Here is a 14,965-nt window from a genome sequence, read left to right as displayed (position 1 = left end):
GCCTCAGGTGGGAGCCCCGGCAGTGGTCTTTTATTCGCCTCTTCCAGCACGCGCTGAGAGGCCGCAGTCAGGGGCGGTCCGGGGGGCCGGGAAGCGCCCTCGGCGCCCCGCGGGCGGGCGGGCGGAGCGGGGCCCGCAGGAGGCCGCGCCGCGGCCAGCGCTCGGCGGCAGCAGGGCGCCCGCGGCCGCGCAGGCCGCCCCGGCCCGGCGGGAGGCCGCCCCGCCGCCGCCAGCCAGCCTCGCCGGGCCCGCGCCCCGCTTTGCCCCGCCGGCCTGGGCCTGGGCCCGGTGCCGGCGGCGGGGCGGGGGCCGAGCCCGGCGCCGGCCGGCGGCCCGCGTCGCCATGGCGACGGCGCAGGGCTGCCGCCATGGCGGAGAAGGAGGGGCGCAGCGACGGTAAGGCGAGGCCGGGGCGAGGGGCAGCGCCGAGGCGGGGAGCCGCCCGCAGCCCTGCGGCGGGGCGCCGGGGCCGCTGGGGCTGCGCCGCGCCGGCCGGCTTTGGCCTCCGGGGCGGCGGCGGGGCCGGGCCGGGCCCTGCGGGGAGCGGCTGCTGCCGGCCTGGCGCACGGGCCCTGAGGCACACACGGGCCCTGCTCAGGGCCCTGAGGCGCGCACACACCCGCACCGCACACAGTCATTCACACACACAGTGACAGACGGGCTCACAGACACGCAAATGTGCAGAGACACAAAGACACGCAGAGACACACACACACAGACACAGAGCCCCTGTGCAAGGCGGCAGCACCACGGCCTCCAACCTGCCCCTGCGCCAGGGTGAGGGGCTCTTTCCCCAGCACTCCCCGTGGTGGAGGATGTCTCCCCGGGCGATTCCCCCCAGGCAGCGCCACCCCGGGCGACGGCTGCTGGAGCTGGAGCCCTTGTGTTGCGCTGCTGGCGGGACGGACCCACGCGGGGTCCCTTGGGTGCACGGGGGTGGGCGCAGCGGGGCCAGCCTCGCTGTCGCTGCATGGGATGGCTTCAGGGGCGATCAGGAGGCGAAACCAGCTGCTTTAGCCAGTTGGTCATCGCCTCTTTCATTCATTTTTGGATGTGTCAGGCTCCCTCTGCCAGAAAAAAGTGATCTGGGCTGCTGATAGCATCATGACTTATTTTTAGAGGCAAGCATGTTCTACTTTAGGAAGCATGAGCAGAAATTATGTTTTATAGGCTAAAGGTAACTCCTGCTGCAAGGGTATTCAACCATCACTTCAAGAAGAACAAATGTACTTCCAGTAAAACTCACAATATTGTGACTCTTAAAACTCATCCCTCATTTCCATAAACTTGCGTACATAGAAACATTTTGAAAATTCTAAATATTATATTTGAATTACTCTAAATAATGAATTATTTCATATTATTTAGGAAAAACAATATTCTCCACAGAGAAGTCCTGTATAAGCATTTGTTGTGGATAGTGTTGAATGAGTAATTTGACTTTGTTAGAAGTATTTCTAAGACAGACTTTGCAGTATATTGCATAAATTAAGAAATAAGACCACTGTAGTTTCAATGAGGACTGTTGCTAATGGTATTACTTCTTGAATATTGTTTTTCATCTTTGTTTAGTCTAGCAAAAGCATATTTTTTTCCATCATTCCAATTCTACAAATGAAGCTGAAGCACAGTACTGGTAGAGATAGGTAGAGAATTTAGTATAAGAGTCTAGAAGTCTGCTGAGCCAACTGAGACGAGGCAGTCTGGTGTTCTAGCAGGATAACAGTAATATTGGGAATGTCTGGCTACACATGTTTTGGGCACCCATACATATATGAAATTTTACACCATTTTGGCAATCCACAGGCAGAAACTCTTGGAAAAGGAAGACTGTGGTTTTTAGGTTGCTTGATTAATGTGTTTTAATGCAGGTTTGATACATTCAAAGTGAGGATACTTTTAAAAAAGTTTAATTACTGTATTACTGAAGAAGCAAATTTGTTTTTTTCTTTTTACTTTATGTTTTTTAGCATCCTGTAAAACACTTCCTAATAGGCTATCAAATGTAGTAATGTTTCCTTCTATAGGAAAATGGTCTATGTTGTCATCCTAAGCAGCCTTGACCCCTCAACTCCATTCCTGGCCTGTCAGACTTCCCAACTGATCGTGGGAAAGCAACATACTGGGCTTTAGTTTCCTCTCCGTAAAATGAGGACAATAAGCTGTGTCACGTGGAAAATTCAAGGAGAAGACATCTAGCTCACCTTTAATCACTCAAGGGGATTCTACTCTTTTATTAGGCATACCAGTTGCTTGTTACTTCATAAAGGTTTCTCATTATTATAAACACATTTGAGGCAAACGAGCAGCCAGTGTCTCATTAAACTGCAGGAGTCCCACAAGGGTAAGTAGCTTCTGCCCATTTTGGAGTTGCTATTAGACTTCTTGCGGATAGCAGTTAGAGGGTTAATTAGGATTCCCCAAATCCAAGTGCACATGTTGATCACGCTTTCTTCAAACAGGCATTCCACATATAAAGTAAAAGTTGCAGTTGGTGTATTACAGTTCAAACAGAACAATAACATTAGTTGTATTGTCAAATAATTAGTCTTTAGGGTATTCCTCTCGGTTCTTCATAGAACTGCAGTTCCTCCAGCTTTCATGGTAAAGGTTTCCCTTAGGTCCTATTATTTTCAAGTTTTGTCTTCTTCAAAGTTAAAATGTCTGCTTAAATATTTTACAGATATGCACACAAAAAAAATGGTGAAAGATCAAATCTTGCAACCTCTTGTGCATAACATTACTCACATGAGTATTACCCTCTAACTTGTACTGTTCTTGTGAATATAATCCTGCATGTGCAGAAGTGTTAGTAGATCATGCCTATAGTATCTGTGGCTATATGTTTTATCTATGAATTTATAGCTGTATATTTGTGCTGCTTTATTTTTTCAACAATGCTTAATGTTTTTCTTTATACAGTAGACTCTTTGCTTCATGTCTCTTTTTTTATATGTCTGTATCTTCCCTCCCATCATTCTGTTTATTTCCTTTCTTCTGCATCTTAATTCAGTCTGTCTGTTCTTCCATTTGCTCTCAGATACTTTTTTTATAATTTGACACAACATGTCAGATTTTCTAAATTTTATTATCTCTGATCTCAGTACTGATGTTACAAGAACCTGAAAGCAAAATGTCAGACTGGTAGTGCCTGAAGTAGAACTAGACAGAAGACAAAACATATTTTTCTCCAGCTGGGATTTAAGAAATTACATGAAAGTACATAAAGGGAAAAACGCTCAGTGTTCCTATATCATTATGGTAATGTCATGTACTTGATCAGTGTTACAGTTTTTCTAAGACCATGTTCATTGTGCCAGTTAGCACATGTTTAAAATGCAATTAATGCCATGAATTTTAATCTGAAAGGAAGTATATTAAATAGTCTGAGCTCCTGTTTCACATGCTTACACTCATACAAAACTAAATGACTAGTTCTGGATAACAGATGTCCTCCAGAAAGATACCTGATCCTGATGTGAAGACTTAAGGAGATGGAGAATAACCTTTCTGTGATGATGGCTTTCTGTGGCAGGTAGTTAGGAGTTGTTCTGAGTAGTTGGGGTTACAGCTGCAGTACGTAATTGGTCCTCACAGATCCTCTTCCCCACTTGCGAAGCACTCATGGTGGGGTAACATGAGTAGAGATGGGAAACAGTTTTCACTCTGATTTTAGTGCCTTGTGTAAGTATAGTAACAGAGTGGATTGAATCATACATATATCTGCTCTTTGACTGCCCTGGTTTGCAGTCTGGCATGCTAATGAATCAGAGATTAACTGCAGTTTATGTTTGGTAAGAGCCAGCTACATATCCAGTTCTCGTTTTCCAAGGGTAGGAGCATTAGCCTGCTGCAAAGCAGCAGAGTTGCCACTACTTCAGCTGCCCTGCTGAATCCTCCTGCATCTGTGAATAGGATTGCCATTTTCCATATTATGTTGGTAAACTTGGATTCTGTATTGAGTAGAGATATTAAAAATGTCCTATCACTACTCCCTCTTCCCTCTGTCTATTTTAATCAAGTTGCGAGTCCACACTTAGAGAGGCTGTTGGCTGCCATCAGCACCTTAGGCAATTGTAACTGTTAATTCTGCTCGGAGCAAACTTAATTAACATGAGTTTCAAACCTGACACAGCAAAGTGCTTAAGCTGTGTGCAGCTTTGGGGAATCCCACTGAATGGGGTAATGTGATGCACATGAAGCTTATGCACATGTATAACTTTAAGTTCTTGTGATATTGAGGATTTAAAAATGTATTTTTTTTGCATTTTCACAAGTAAGCATCAACATTTGAAAGATACAAAAGCTATAGACTGAACACTTAATATAAACCTGTGGGCTAAAGTAGTTCATCAAATTACCTCATTAAAAAAACAGTTATGTTTCATTGTGGAAAAGAACAAAATTAGTATACATTGTTAAAGAATACCACTTAAATCTTTGATTTTGAAAAAATAGCTAGCTTGGGTAGGGCTCAAGCAAGGAATATTTCAGTTTGGGAAGAAAATTTGAATATATGAGATCACTTAGGAAATAAATGTGTAGTCTTAGTAGATTTTACAGATAAAGACTATGAATATTTTTATTTTTATTTCCTCCTGTTGACATTGCTGTAAGAAATTACTTGAGAAGAAATGTTTATAGCTTTTATTAGACTGTAATGCTGTTTAACATGCACCTTGACATCAATCTCCATTATGCTTTAACATTTGTACTCATTTGAGACTGAAGCAAAAAATAAAGTATGACCATCTTTATGGGCAAGCACAGGCTGTACATCTCTGATCCTCTTGGCTACACTGCTGCAGCAAAAGCTGTTGATCTCAAATGGGTGTAGATTAGGTAGTTGCAGATTGACAGGTTTCTTGTTTCCATGGTACATAAAATAGCAGCAGTTTTTTTCAATTTGGTTCTACTTCTAGTTGACTTACTGAATAAAAAATTGGCTGGTTTGCAGAAAGGCTTTAAACTTTTTGTCTTTTAAACAATACCAACCAGGAGATAAGCGGTGCTGACAGGGAGCTAGAGAACTCCCACAAATTATCTTTCCAACAATAGTTAACATGTTATTAAGAATTTCCATGTCTACATACTAATTATTCTGAGATCTGAGTTTTTTCTTTTTTTTTCTTTTTTTTTTTCCAATTTAGGAGTACCTTTATTTTGTGTGAGCAGATCCTGCTTCGTTGCTGTTGGCAATAAAATGTGGCTGACTAAAGGTCACGTAAGGAACATGATCTTAGGCAGCAGCAGGGTGCGGGGCCCTGTTGCAGCCCGTGTTCCTGGGCTTTGCCCAGCCTGCTGCCCCGGCAGAGTGCGGCGCCGCCGCCAGACCTCTGCTCTGCCCTGCCAAAGCCTAAATCTGCCCCTGTGACTATTGCGGTTGGGCTCCTCCGTGCTACCTGGCAGGTCCCGGGGCATATTTTTGTAAATTGTCTTTAATTGTAAGGGTCCAGCTCAAAAAAAAAAAAAAAAACCACAACCCCAGATTCCAACTTTTTGGAAATGTGAAATACGTACAGTTCAACATTAAGTAGATTTGAGTAGTGGGTGAAAGACTGCATGAGACTGGAAGGGATTTCCTTGCTGACTGAGTCCAGCCTGTTGCTGCATACAAGCATAACATAACTTTCAAAAACTTGCCAAGCTCCATGTTAAAGATGTTGGATTTTTGTGTTGCTAGTCGAAGTTGAGGGGAGGTTCTAGACCTTTGTTGCTGTGATGCTTATGTTGAAAATAAGACATGAATTCTGAAGGTTTTCCAAGATCAGTTTGTATCCTTTTTTTATCCTGTTTGCAACACTTTCCTTTAGCTTAACATTCCTCATATTGTTATAGAGCGAAATCTTATCCCCTCTTGATGATACATGTAAATGTCTTAAATCTGTCAGATTAAATGCTATACAACTTCAGAATATTATTGCCATGCAGGCAGAAGGAAGATGGAGGCTCCTACTCACTCATGATATGTAAAGAAAGTGAGTTAACACTGTAAGTGATACTTTCAAGAAAACTCCTTAAAAACAAAGGGCAGCAACAAATCCCAGTAATCCCTTGTCATTTTGTTTCACTTTCACATGGTCTTCCTTCACTCCATAAGTGTGCAGATAAAATTGCAACCAGTATAGAATTTGTATTTTTTTATTAACCCTTGTGAGACATTGTCAGGAAAAATAAAGGGCTTGTGATATGTTATATAATAATAGCATGTTTTAAAAGTCATACTTAAAAACCCTCACTCTCCCATTATGTTTTAGACAATTACAATATGTCTTCTGGAATTTAAGGAAGAGTTTAAATTTATGTAGGTCTTTCAATGAAGTAAGTTCATAAACTACTGTATTTTAGCAGTGTGCAGAGTCTTTAGCAGTTTAGCTACTGTGCTGCTGTAGTTAAACTTTTTAGAACGTAATTGCTTATGTTCTAAAATAAATTAATTCTGTGAGCTCTAATATCCACTTGATTCTGGTCTCTGATTCACGAGCACTTTGGCAGTCACTGTGCAGACACAGTTTAGTAGGCATATTAAATTTATTTATTTTATCTTTGTTGCTAACACACCAGCACCATGGAGAATCCAGGCAATACTGAGCCAAATGCCGTCTGGGACCACACGGGACAGCAGTACTCACAGTTCACTGCGTTCTGCCAGTGTCACAGCCTGCCTAAGCTCTTACCTGTCAGCAGCAGCTGGAGGTGTATCAAGAATCTCAGCATTGCCAGGAGAGCTATATATCCTTGCAGGGCAGTTTGCCACTGGTGGTGAAAGATAGTATAAGTACAGGCTAGACACAGCTCTTTCATTATCTCCCAGGTGTGGCTGAGGTGAAAGATACAGAACAAATTGCCACAGTGGAGATTACTGTTTATTGCCAGCTCTGAGCTGCAGCGGGAGCGCTAACTGGTACAACTGCCAGAGTTGGGAATTTAGGGATGTGCAAGACATCCCTAATGGAGATTTATGCTGAGTTTATCACTGCCTGATGAAAAGGGAGACTACTATGCAACTGGTATTGACTTTAAAAAAAGAGTGTGGCAATTATTTTTTGCAGGCTAACAAACCCCAACTGCTATTTCATCGTAGGAAGGATAACATCATGAGTTTCTGCATGAGAAGATAATTTATTCAATATTATCTGTGGATCACAGGTGTACCAGAGGTACTTCAGGTGTAGGCATAGAGGGAGTTCCTTTTTCTCTTTGGATGTCTGGGGGCATATCTCCGCTCAGCAGACATGTAAGATCTTTACAGCGATAGTCAAGGATTTTCCCCCATCGTTTTGCAAACCACTGTGAATAAGCATGCCATTTCACTGCCCCCAGTGTCAGTTGTACGCAATGGCAGGTATTCAGCAGCTTGTGTGTGGACACCAATTTGCAGGAGAGCTTTTCTCTCAGAGCTGGACCTATGCAAGTGAACAGGGTGAATGGTATTACTCAAACCTTGCTGCTTTGGCTCGAGAAGCCCTAGGCTTCAGGAACTCGGACTCAGCCACCACTTGAATAGCTGCAGAATGGTGATGTGTTTGGCTGGCTGAAATCTAGGTAATAATTGATACCTGTTATGTCCAGTTTGGACATGTATTTCCTCCTGAAAATGCCTATTGCATGCTGCTTCTGAAGTAATATCGCAACAGCTGTGGAAATCCAGTAGATGGTTTGGGAGCAGCAGGGGGCAAAAGAGACTACCATGAAACTAAGGCAACAGGGCCTTGGCCAACTGCTTATGGACACAAATATGGCCAAATCCTGAGAACCATAGCTGACTATTTCATGCTGTGTCCTGATTGTTGATCTGAAAATCCTGCTCATGACATAAAACACTTGACAGCTTATCAAATGAAAATGCCTGTCATTATGATCTGGGACTCCTCAATAGTCTTTTTTGTGATTTAAGATCACTGTAAGTGTTCCTTCCCAGAGTCTTGAGGCCTGTCTGTTGCAGGTGAGTGGGGAGTAATGCACTTCACTCGTAAGAGAGAAGCAGCACTATGTTTATTGTGGTAAGATAGTGACTTCACAAAGTTCAATCGTAAATAGGAATGATTTAACGAGGTTCAATTGGCAAGTTTCACTCAGTTATTTACTGCATGGAGGACAGGGTCAGATGCAAGTGCAGAGGAGACCTTCCCATTGAGTCACGAGGTTCAGAATGGACCCCCTTGCTTTCCAGACTCCTTCCGTGAGGTGCCTGGGTGCGGCTGGATCCGATTATGGTCTCAGACTTGGTCAACGGTTTATGTCTAAAGGATTATGTGCACAATCAGTCAGAGATATAACTTAGCAAAGTTTCGCAAAGTTCGCAAAGTTTTGGCATGCTATTAATCACTTACTGAGGATCTGTCATGGGTAAGGAATCTCTCAGCCTCGAGGAGTAACCTTGAGAGGCGTCCCTGCTCAAGGGGAGGTTCTGCAGTGCAGCCTGCTGCTGTGCAGGAGAGCTCAATGGGCTCTGGGCTGCCCCCTATTTATGGGGGGGGGGGGGAGAGATGATTGACTCATAGTCATATTTGCATGCTAGACAGGCCTTAGGTGGCATGTGCTCAATTAGCCTCTGTCTACGTGCTGAGGTCAGGTTGAGGGGGAGAGAGTACGTTGTGGAGGGAAGGAGCACACCATCACACTGTCTCATCCAACCCTTCCCTCCAAGAAGAGCAAAAAGCAAAGTACGTTTCAATACATGACCAGATGTTTGAAAAAAAGAAAGTGACTTTTGCAAGGACTGTACAGCAGCAAATGCTGTAAGTATGGACAAACAGACTTGTATGAAAGCTGGAAAGAGAGGAGCGTTTATGGTCACTCTAGGTGCTGTTGTATTCTGAAAGGAGATGCTCAGTGAGACTGCAAAGCATTTCTGCTTTGAATAATGATGACTTCAGATTTTTTCAAGCCCCAAGAGATTATGCTTTCCTTTTGAGCATACACAGGACATACCCAACACACATTCCTTCTTTTTCCCAGTATTCTCCAGAGGTTAAGCAATAAGCTGTATCTTATTGTTCACAGCATGGCCCTGCACTAATACAGGGGGGTGGCAGTGGTTTAGGGTACAAGACGTAAGGTGCTTAGGAAGGTCAAGTCAGGGCATTAGTTCTCACTGTTGACTGTTTCAGAGCTCAAGGAGACTTTGTTCTCAGGATGATGAAAACCTGTAAGCTGTAGCTATAGGGAACAGTGCAAGACAGAGCTGGGAACTAGCCCAAGCAAGGTGCTTGTCATTGGGCTCTAACTGCAAAGAAGGGAACAGTGGAAGACAGCAGGAGGAGCTCAGTGCTGTGGCTAGGTGGAGCCACACATGGTGTCCAGAGCAGCAGCAGAACAGTAGATTGCAGCTAGAGGAGGGCTGGGGGCCAAGCAATTGCTTGCGCGTTTCCCCGCTACTTGCAGATAGCAGTCTCCTGCATGGCATCATCCTGGCTGGTCAAAACAGAGAGCAGTGAGCATATCTCTAAACTTCCCGCTGCTACACATGCAGGAATTCTTGCATTGCTATTTCTTTATGAAGGGGCTTCTGCCTACTCATACCGGTGAGGCAGGGGTTGACTCTTCATGGGGACCATTTTCCCTTCAGATATAAAAGGAGTGCTCGAGTGTGGCTTACAAATTACTTGGTGGAAAATGTGCCAGAATCTCTTGCAATTTTAATCTGAATTAGGTCAGCTCGTGGCTTGCTTTTCAGAGTTTTTTTTCTGGGCATCCTGCTAGGTCTTGAACACTTCATCAGCAGGAGAGTCTAGCACTGCTAGCCAAGTCATGGCCCCAGCCTGCACACCTGCATTTCCAAGGCCTGGACTGGCCTGTCTTAGTGTCTCTGGCTAGGTTCTGCAATGGGCCACTGGCTGGGTTTGCCCTGGATCAGTACTTTCTGCCTCCAGAGTCTGTCTTGCCTTAATTGCTCTGACCTGGGACATGATACATGCTACATCTTAGGCACAGCCCCATCCCTGCCAGCAAATGTACCACATGTCCAGCCCTAAAGAGCACTTAGTAGAGTTTTGCAGACTGTAAAAAGCACTATATGACATTAGCAGGACTCTTATGGGGACCTAATCCCATATGGTAACTTTTAACAGTCAACATGCCCTGCCCCTCCTTCCCTTCCTTTTCAAGTTTTAGTTTGTTGTAAATAGTTTCAGTTAGTTTAGGGGCTGTTTGATTTGCTTTTCATATATTGGAAATCCTTATACTTTTTTTTTCTTTTTTATGGCAAACAAATTGCAATCCTCCTTTTTGGGGACCTCCAGAAAGAACTGTGTGGAATTTAGGAAACTAATGCCTCAGCCTCCCTAAGCCCAGGCTTCTGGGATGGTCAGGGGCTGTAGGATAGGAAGAAAATGATGCAGAAAATAATGGTTTATTGCTCCCTTCCAACATATGGACATTTTTATGTCACAGCAAGCATCTGTCAAGGATTTTGCAGAGACAACAAGGGTATCCCTCATAATTTGTCCTTCTCCATTCCCATAGGCAAATGAATTATCTTCAGCAAGCCCAGACAGTGGTTACAGTTCCACTTGGGCTTCATGCTGACATATTTTGCCATCTGCATCTGCACTAAGAAATATTGCGCAAGCTCTGGACAGAGCAGGCAAACAGGATCCAGGTAAGAAAGTGGAAGTCAGATTTAAACCATACAGCAGTTGTTCAGGCTGTACTTCAGAAGGTCCTGGTGACATTTCAGGTCACCAGTGCAAGATCATTATGAATCAAGGTATATAGATATGAGTTATCAAGTACAGAGTGCAGAGACTGATCTCTGTGGATTGGTGTGAGGCCTGTTTGCCCAGCACAGCACACAAAGCAATGGCATCTTGCAAGAACAACCCAAACTGACAGCAGTAGAATGTGTTTGATGACCTACATGGATGTGTACCATGAGGGAAAGAAATATTTTTTCCATTGATGAAGAACCATATTTGACCCAGAGGGGGAGCAGTAGAAAAGTGTGACCTCCAGATTACTAACACACACCTGTGGAAGGCGATGCAAGCAAAGACATCCTATGTGTCAGGGAGCAACAGGTAACTTGGGACAAGAATCACAGAATCACAGAATCGCTGAGGTTGGAAGGGACCTCTGGAGATCATCTAGTCCAACCCCCCTGCTCAAGCAGGGTCACCTAGAGCACATTGCACAGGATTGCATCCAGGCGGGTTTTGAATATCTCCAGAGAAGGAGACTCCACAACCTCTCTGGGCAACCTCTTCCAGAGCTCTGTCACCCTCACAGTGAAAAAGTATTTCCTCATGTTCAGTTGGAACTGTCTGTGTTTCAGTTTGTGCCTGTTGCCTCGCGTCCTGTCGTTGGGCACCACTGAAAAGAGTCTGGTGCCATCCTCTTGACACCCTCCCTTCAGATACTTGTACACGTTGATAAGATCTCCTCTCAGCCTTCTCTTCTCCAAGCTAAACAGGCCCAGCTCTCTCAGCCTTTCCTCATAAGAGAGATGTTCCAGTCCCCTAATCATCTTTGTAGCCCTTCACTGCACTTGCTCCAGTAGCGCCACATCCCTCTTGTACTGGGGAGCCCAGAACTGGACGCAGTACTCCAGATGTGGCCTCAGCAGGGCTGAGTAGAGGGGGAGAATCACCTCCCTCGACCTGCTGGCAACACTCTTCCTGATGCACCCCAGGATACCATTGGCCTTCTTGGCCACAAGGGCACATTGCTGCCTCATGCTTAACTTGGTGTCCACCAGCACTCCCAGGTCCTTCTCTGCAGAGCTGCTTTCCAGCAGGTCAACCCCCAATCTGTACTGGTGCATGGGGTTATTCCTCCCTAGGTGCAGGACCCTGCACTTGCCTTTGTTGAACTTCATGAGGTTCCTCTCCACCCACCTCTCCAGCCTGTCCAGGTCTCTCCGAATGGCAGCACAGCCCTCTGGTGTATCGGCCACTCCTCCCAGTTTTGTATCGTCAGCAAACCTGCTGAGGGTGCACTCTGTCCCTTCATCCAGGTCATTGATGAAGAAGTTGAACAAGACTGGACCCAGTACTGACCCCTGGGGGACACCACTAGCTACAGGCCTCCAACTAGACTCTGCGCCGTTGATCACAACCCTCTGAGCTCTGCCATTCAGCCAGTTCTCAATCCACCTCACTGTCCACTCATCTAACCCACACTTCCTGAGCTTGTCTCTGAGGATGTTATGGGAGACAGTGTCGAAAGCCTTGCTGAAGTCTAGGTAGACAACATCCACTGCTCTCCCCTCATCTACCCAGCCAGTCATTCCATTATAGAAGGCTATCAGGTTGGTTAGGCATGATTTCCCCTTGGTGAAGCCATGCTGACTACTCCTGATCACCTTCTTTTCCTCCACATGCTTGGAGATGGCCTCCAGGATGAGCTGCTCCATCACCTTTCCAGGGATGCAGGTGAGGCTGACTGGCCTGTAGTTCCCTGGGTCCTCCTTCTTGCCTTTTTTGAAGACTGGGGTGACATTGGCTTTCTTCCAGTCCTCAGGCACCTCTCCTGTTCTCCATGACCTTTCAAAGATGATGGAGAGTGGCTTAGCAATGACATCTGCCAGCTCCCTCAGCACTCGCGGGTGCATCCCATCAGGGCCCATGGATTTGTGGGTGTCAAGTTTGCTTAAATGATCTCTAACCCACTCCTCCTCCACCAAGGGAAAGTCTTCCTTCCTCCAGACTTTCTCTCTTGTCTCCAGGGTCTGGGGTTCCTGAGGGCTGGCCTGAGCAGTAAAGACTGCAGCAAAGAAGGCATTCAGTAACTCTGCCTTCCCTGCATCCTTCGTCACCAGGGCACCCACCCCATTCAGCAAAGGCCCCACATTTTCCCTAGTCTTCCTCTTGCTGCTGATGTATTTGAAGAAGCCCTTCTTGCTGTCCTTGACATCTCTAGCCAGATTTAATTCCAAACGGGCCTTAGCCTTCCTTGTCGCATCCCTGCATAGTCTGACAATGTTCCTATATTCCTCCCAAGTGGCCTGTCCCCCTTTCCACTGTCTGTATACTTCCTTCTTCTGGCTGAGTTTTGCCAGGAGCTCCTTGCTCATCCATGCAGGTCTCCTGCCTCTTTTGCTTGACTTCCTACTCATAGGGATGCACTGCTCTTGAGCCTGGAGGAGGTGATGTTTGAATATTAACCAGCTCTCTTGAACACTCCTTCCTTCTAGGGCCGTAACCTATGGGATTCCTCCAAGTAGGTCCCTGAAGAGGCCAAAGTTTGCTCTCCTGAAGTCCAGGGTTGCGATCCTACTTGGTGCCCTGCTGCCTCCTCGCAGGATACTGAACTCCACCATCTCATGGTCACTGCAGCCTAGGCTGCCCCCGACCTTGGCATTTTCCACCAGTCCTTCTTTGTTTGTTAGTATGAGGTCCAGCAGCACACCTCTCCTTGTTGGCTCCTCCACCACCTGTGTCAAGAAGTTGTCACCAATGCTCTGCAGGAACCTCTGGGACTGTTTGTGCCTAGTTGCGTTGCCTCTCCAGCAGATATCAGGGTGGCTGAAGTCCCCCATGAGAACCAGGGCCTGGGATCGTGAGGCTACTTCCAGCTGTCTGTAGAAGGCCTCATCGACTTCCTCTTCCTGATCAGGTGGCCTGTAGTAAACACCCACAACAGTGTCACCCATGCTAGCCTGCCCTTTAATCCTTACCCATAAGCTCTCGACTCGCTCTTCATCCACCCCTAGGCACAGCTCAACACATTCCAGTTGCTCTCTCACATAAAGAGCACCTCCACCACCTCGCTTTCCTGGCCTGTCTTTCCTAAAAAGCACGTAGCCATCCATGACAGCACTCCAGTCATGCGAGCTATCCCACCAGAACTTTATGAATGGTGGATATCCCCTTTCAAATTGCCTCTGTAGCCATTGTCCTTCCAAATGTGAACTAAATGGCAACAGCTGTTTTTCGTCAATAGCATGATTGTGTTATTCAAGTTCTGCAGTGGACAGGGAGTGAATTTACGCAGATATATGTGACCTACGTCTTCCCAGTCCTGAAATATTACCTGCACTGATGATCTTGTATGTTCACAGCACACCAGTTGTCAGTCCATTACTCTTACCATGATCCTGCCTGATGTACAGAATGTGTGGTCATCATACAGATGGGGATTTTTAGCAGTACGGACAGACAGGCCTTCTGTAATATCATCTCAGGCTTTACTGTCTCCCATGGTTTTCTGACTGTGGTGAACAGAAAAGGTTACTTTTGGCACAGGGTTTCTTGAAACATCTACATGAGTGCTAAGTGACTACTGCCAGTATCATCTAACTGCTGCTCAGAGGAAGGGTACAAATGCTTGTGCTGTTGTGATGTTTCTTGGTTTACAAGGCTGTTTCTTGGAGTGGCTGACTGCAGGTCAGTGATTACATGTTGCTGAACAGTTAAATCATCTTGCCACTTGAAGCCTATGTTGTACAACAAGTTAAATAAAACAGTTTCATCAGCATTGAGGACCCTGTTTGAGGATTCGCTGATATGTGATGAGTCATCTTGTTTATTTGGATGTGAGATCCCAACACTCTAGCCAGTCGTTCCAGGTCACACTGTTAATGCTTTAATTTCTCACATGTACAGAATTTAGTTTACATGCATCATAAAAGGGCTGAGTCTTTGGCTAGTCATTTGTAAGTCACTCAAGATCTACTACTTAAGAAAGTGTCTATCTATGTGGTCCTCAGTTGGATTTCTGCTGTTTACATTGGTTAATCAGTCAAGTCACTGATACCTTAACAAGAGTGATACAGTGTGTTTTGGAGGCAATATGGACTATGGACTTAAACACTTTAGGCTGTATTAAGTGTTGAAAAGCACTGACTATTTGTGGCTTCTTTTCCAGCTTGACATGGCATCCTCTGGTGCATGTTTTGTTCTAAGTCTTTAGTAGAGTCAATTAGCTTAAGAATTTTATGAGCAGCTAGGAGTTTGACTGTTTATCAAGGCAGCAATACTTTTTATACTTAATTTATTTCTCAGTGGGTGAATTACTTTGTTAA

At 45.4% G+C, this 14,965-nt stretch overlaps 1 protein-coding gene across 1 annotated transcript in view; it reads left to right on the top strand.

Annotated features, from left to right (window-relative positions):
- Positions 1-321: 321 nt before the first annotated feature.
- The window catches only part of EFCAB2 (EF-hand calcium binding domain 2), a 37,108-nt gene continuing 22,464 nt past the window's right edge, over positions 322-14,965 (top strand). Inside the window, exon 1 of the mRNA XM_067294723.1 lies at positions 322-396. Within this exon, the coding sequence (XP_067150824.1) occupies positions 369-396 (28 nt within the window). The 5' untranslated portion in view covers positions 322-368. The remainder of the gene's footprint in view (positions 397-14,965) is intronic.

The sequence above is a fragment of the Apteryx mantelli genome, chromosome 3 (genome assembly GCF_036417845.1).
Source record: "Apteryx mantelli isolate bAptMan1 chromosome 3, bAptMan1.hap1, whole genome shotgun sequence".
NCBI classification, from domain to species: Eukaryota; Metazoa; Chordata; class Aves; order Apterygiformes; family Apterygidae; genus Apteryx; species Apteryx mantelli.
This window is presented reverse-complemented; position numbering and strand designations above follow the sequence as displayed.